The following is a 3,893-nucleotide window of genomic DNA, read 5'->3' on the forward strand; positions in this document are numbered from 1 at the left end:
CAGATGGAAGGAAAAAATTCTTTTTTACTGTATTGGAGAAACTGATAAACCAAAACTGATTTTGAAATTTACGTATGGAAGTAACAGAATTTATTTAAACTATTAAGGATATTATTGTCTTTTAAACATTTGATATACTTTTGTAATTATTAGATATGAATAAGGGTAGAATTGTCTTTTTAATGGCAATAAGCCAATGTGGTGAATACAAAAAAAAAAATGGTCAAAATGAAAATTTGGTTCTTTGACCAAGCTATTTTAAAAAGTACCCCATTAATATCGCGATTGGGCAAAATTTTGGAAAGACCGCGTCACCAAATCCCTGGAAGCCGTCTGCGGTATCATTCTACTCAACACTATTTCGATTTCTTGGAATCAAATTCAATTGTTATCGTCTTATCTATGTGCTTACATCAATCATCAGTTGTATAGTTTCGTATTTTCCTGTTCATAACTAGGACATCCAAATGACTCCAACTTGTTCGACGAAATGCCTATTCTACTGAAGTTTGTAGATAAATGTTGAACCAAAAAGAGTAAAGAAAAGGAATAGAAAAGAGGATCACGGTGATGGGAACTAGGTCAATGACCAAATGGCCAAAGCAAATCACGTCATCTCTTGTTGAGCAATTGATTCGAGCAGAAAAGGACTTAGAGAAGGCGATTTGCATATTTGATGCCGCCACTGCAGAGTACACTAATGGCTTCCAGCATGATCACACCACATTTGGTCTAATTATCACCAGATTACTCTCAGCGAATAAGTTTGTTTTGGCAGAGGATATGGTTGGTAGAATGAAGCACGAGAAGTGTAAGATCACCGAAGATATCTTCTTATCTATATTCAGAGCTTATTCCCGCGTTCACAAGCCTAATGATGTCATCAGGGTCTTTCGTACGATGGATGATTATGAATGTGAACCCACGGCAAAATCTTATGTAACAGTGTTTTCCATTCTTGTCGATGAAAGTCAACTGAAAATGGCATTCAAGTTCTATCGGTATATGAGGAAGATAGGAATTCCTACTAGTGTCTTCTCTCTTAATGTGTTGATCAAAGCACTTTGCAAGAGCAATGGAACCATTGATGCTGCTTTCCGGATTTTTCATGAGATGCCAAAGCGTGGGCACATTCCGGATTCATATACTTATGGAACTCTAATTAATGGATTGTGTAGAGCAGGGAGAATTAGGGAAGCGAAAGAACTTCTGATAGAGATGGAGGCAAATGACTGTTCACCCACTGTGGTCACCTATTCTTTGTTGATACACGGCCTTTGCCAGTCAAATTATTTGGAAGAAGCATTCGACTTGCTCAAAAAGATGAAGAGCAAAGATATTGAGCCCAATGTGTATACTTATAGTTCCCTTATGGACGGTCTTTGCAAAAATGGGCATTCTTCACAAGCCAAGGAGCTATTGGAGAGGATGATTCACAAACGCGTAGTCCCAAATACAATAATTTACAGTTCCTTAATTCATGGACTCTGTAGAGATGGTAAACTTAATGATGCTGTAGAGATTCTTGATAGAATGAAGGTACAGGGATTGAAACCTGATGCCGGGTTGTACTCGAAAATTATCAATGGGTTTTGTGATAGTAGTAAGTTCCTGGAAGCTGTGAACTTCCTTGATGAAATGGTTCTTGCCGGGATCACTCCTAATCGTGTAACTTGGGGACTCCATGTCAGGATTCATAACAGGGTAGTTCAAGGACTCTGTGCTGAGGGCGATCTAAATCGTGCTTTCCCATTATACATGAGCTTGCGCAGCAGAGGAATATCAGTTGAGGCCAATACTTTTGAATCCCTCGTTCACTGTGCTTGCAAGAAAGGAGACCTTTACAAAGCTGCTCGTATTGTAGATGAGATGGTGCTTGATGGATGCATACCTGGTGATGAAACGTGGAACTCAATATTGGATGGGTTTTGGGACAGAAGGAAAGTGCGTGAAGCTGCTGATCTGTTACTGGCCCAGCTGATGGATGAATGCAAAAAGACTATTTCCAATTGAACTTGCATGTAGATTAATTTAACTGCACTGCCAAATACAAATTGGAATTTTGGGAACTCGATGCGTATGGACAAGTAAAATTTATTTCACGTTAGGAACTTTATTTAATTTCCAAGTCATTCATTCTCGTGTTTTATGGTACTAAAAAAAATAAAAAATAAAAAATAAAAAAAATTATGGAGACCATCTAATAGTAAATAGTCCTCGTCTTTCTTCCTCTTGCCGAAAGGTTTTCTACAATCCTCTTCTGCAGTTTGCTGTCAAAGTAACCTGAGCTTTTGGGTTGATACGGTTTTTCATTTCTGAAGCTGGCACAGATTTTTCATCAAGAAATGAAAACCAAGAAACGAAAACGGGTAGATTTATACCATTGACCTCCCTTTCTTTCATAATGATGTGCTTGATTGCATTTCTAACAAAACTTTCTGGTAAAGCTTGATATCCTTTTGTTTCTTATCCTGCACATACTGACTGATTTGGGAAGATACATACCCTTCAGAGCTGAATTCTTTCCCCTGACCTCTTGTATCTTCTGTTATCACAAGACTGGGTTATTATTTATCAATCATATTGCTAGATACTTTTAAAGTATGTTTGACGTGGTTCTGTTATTTTTCGGTTAAAATTATTTTCCATCAAACTCAAATTTCTTAATAATCTCATTCTTTTGCAGCATTTGATTGAATTCAGATTAATGATGATTCCATGTCGTTGCCTGGATGATGGTCAGAATGTCAGTAAAGAAAGCTGTCTGTCCCAGTTTATTTAACAGATCCACCCAAAAAAATGTCATAGACATGAACAAAATCAAAGTTATTACTTCATAAGTACATAACATGTGTATTTGCATCGAGTGATCAGACAAAAAAATGATTTAACTATCTGTGACTGGGAAGCCAATTCCAGGTCATTTAGTGGGGAAGACAACGAACAACATACTGCATATTACCCCAATACCGACCAGAAGTGCTGGGAGGACCTCTTTTGTTCCGTCTGATGGTTGGGGAAAAAGGCAGTTCACCACATTTTGTTCAAACAGCGAAATGGCACGAAAACCAGTATTGACATCGAGGCATGAACAAAATCTACAAATTTCAGCTTGTACTTTGCTGCCACCTCCAGTGGTAGAGTTGCTGATCCATCAATATCCACTAGCCATGGGAAGTTGCAAACCCGTAACTGACATTCCCATTCGGGTCCTTGAAGCTATCTGTGAAGCTTGATAATAAACATGACAACCCACAGAGGATTACCAGACTTGCGGTTAAGGATCGATTCACTGCATTACAGCACCTTGGTTTGAAAACATTGGAGACAGAAGTTGAAAAGCAAGCACTGAGCCAGTGGGTAGAAGATTTGCCAGGTCAGCCATGCTTGCAAATGTCTGACTAATGGCTTTTTGTATGAAGTTTTTCTGTACTTCGGGAATGGCTGAATTTACAAGAAATGGCATTTCTTCATCAATTATGTTCCAAGATGACTCATTTTTCTTCCTTAATCTCCATTGTAGAAATTCTCAGTTGATACCCCTATTCGATACAGGATTGTTTTTACCAAATAATTTTGGTAAGACGCATTTATAGGTGATCAATCTATTTGATTTGATTGGAAGGAAGGAAAATGTGATTTAGCAATACCTTGCAAGAAACATATACATAAATGCTTGCAACAGGATTATATGGGAGTTTGTTTTTCAGGTTTGGCAGTGATGTTTAGTTATCTAAAGGCGCAGCGGCGGCTTCTATTGTGGGATTGAAGTTGAGTTATGGAACTCGCCTTTTCAGTAAGCTTTAGCTTTCCTTTTCCCTTTAAACAGCTAACTATGCATTTTTACGTTTAGGACTTGTTTCATCAGTTCCATTTTATTCGCTTTGGAGAGT

The 3,893-nt window shown here is 38.0% G+C and overlaps 1 protein-coding gene and 1 pseudogene across 6 annotated transcripts; one reads left to right on the forward strand and one right to left on the reverse strand.

Annotated features, from left to right (window-relative positions):
- The first annotated feature begins 242 nt into the window (after positions 1 to 242).
- Positions 243 to 3,852, forward strand: LOC111396048 (pentatricopeptide repeat-containing protein At5g46100). Of its 6 annotated transcripts, XM_023022318.1 has the most exons (4): positions 245 to 2,087; positions 2,687 to 3,376; positions 3,524 to 3,579; positions 3,711 to 3,797. In XM_023022318.1, the coding sequence occupies exon 1, from the start codon at positions 571 to 573 to the stop codon at positions 2,011 to 2,013; it is 1,443 nt and encodes a 480-aa protein (XP_022878086.1). In that variant the 5' UTR covers positions 245 to 570; the 3' UTR covers positions 2,014 to 2,087; positions 2,687 to 3,376; positions 3,524 to 3,579; positions 3,711 to 3,797. The 6 variants fall into 6 exon arrangements, with proteins under 6 accessions (XP_022878084.1, XP_022878086.1, XP_022878083.1 ...); XM_023022315.1 differs by having other exon boundaries at positions 2,687 to 3,579; XM_023022317.1 differs by having other exon boundaries at positions 3,524 to 3,797.
- On the reverse strand, positions 2,888 to 3,483 carry LOC111396049 (annotated as a pseudogene).
- Positions 3,853 to 3,893: the final 41 nt, after the last annotated feature.

This window comes from Olea europaea, chromosome 6, assembly GCF_002742605.1.
Source record: "Olea europaea var. sylvestris chromosome 6, O_europaea_v1, whole genome shotgun sequence".
NCBI lineage: Eukaryota > Viridiplantae > Streptophyta > Magnoliopsida > Lamiales > Oleaceae > Olea > Olea europaea.

Coding starts and splice junctions, on each gene's coding strand:
- LOC111396048 (XM_023022316.1), top strand. CDS start 571: ATGGGAACTAGGTCAATGACCAAATGGCCAAAGCAAATCACGTCATCT.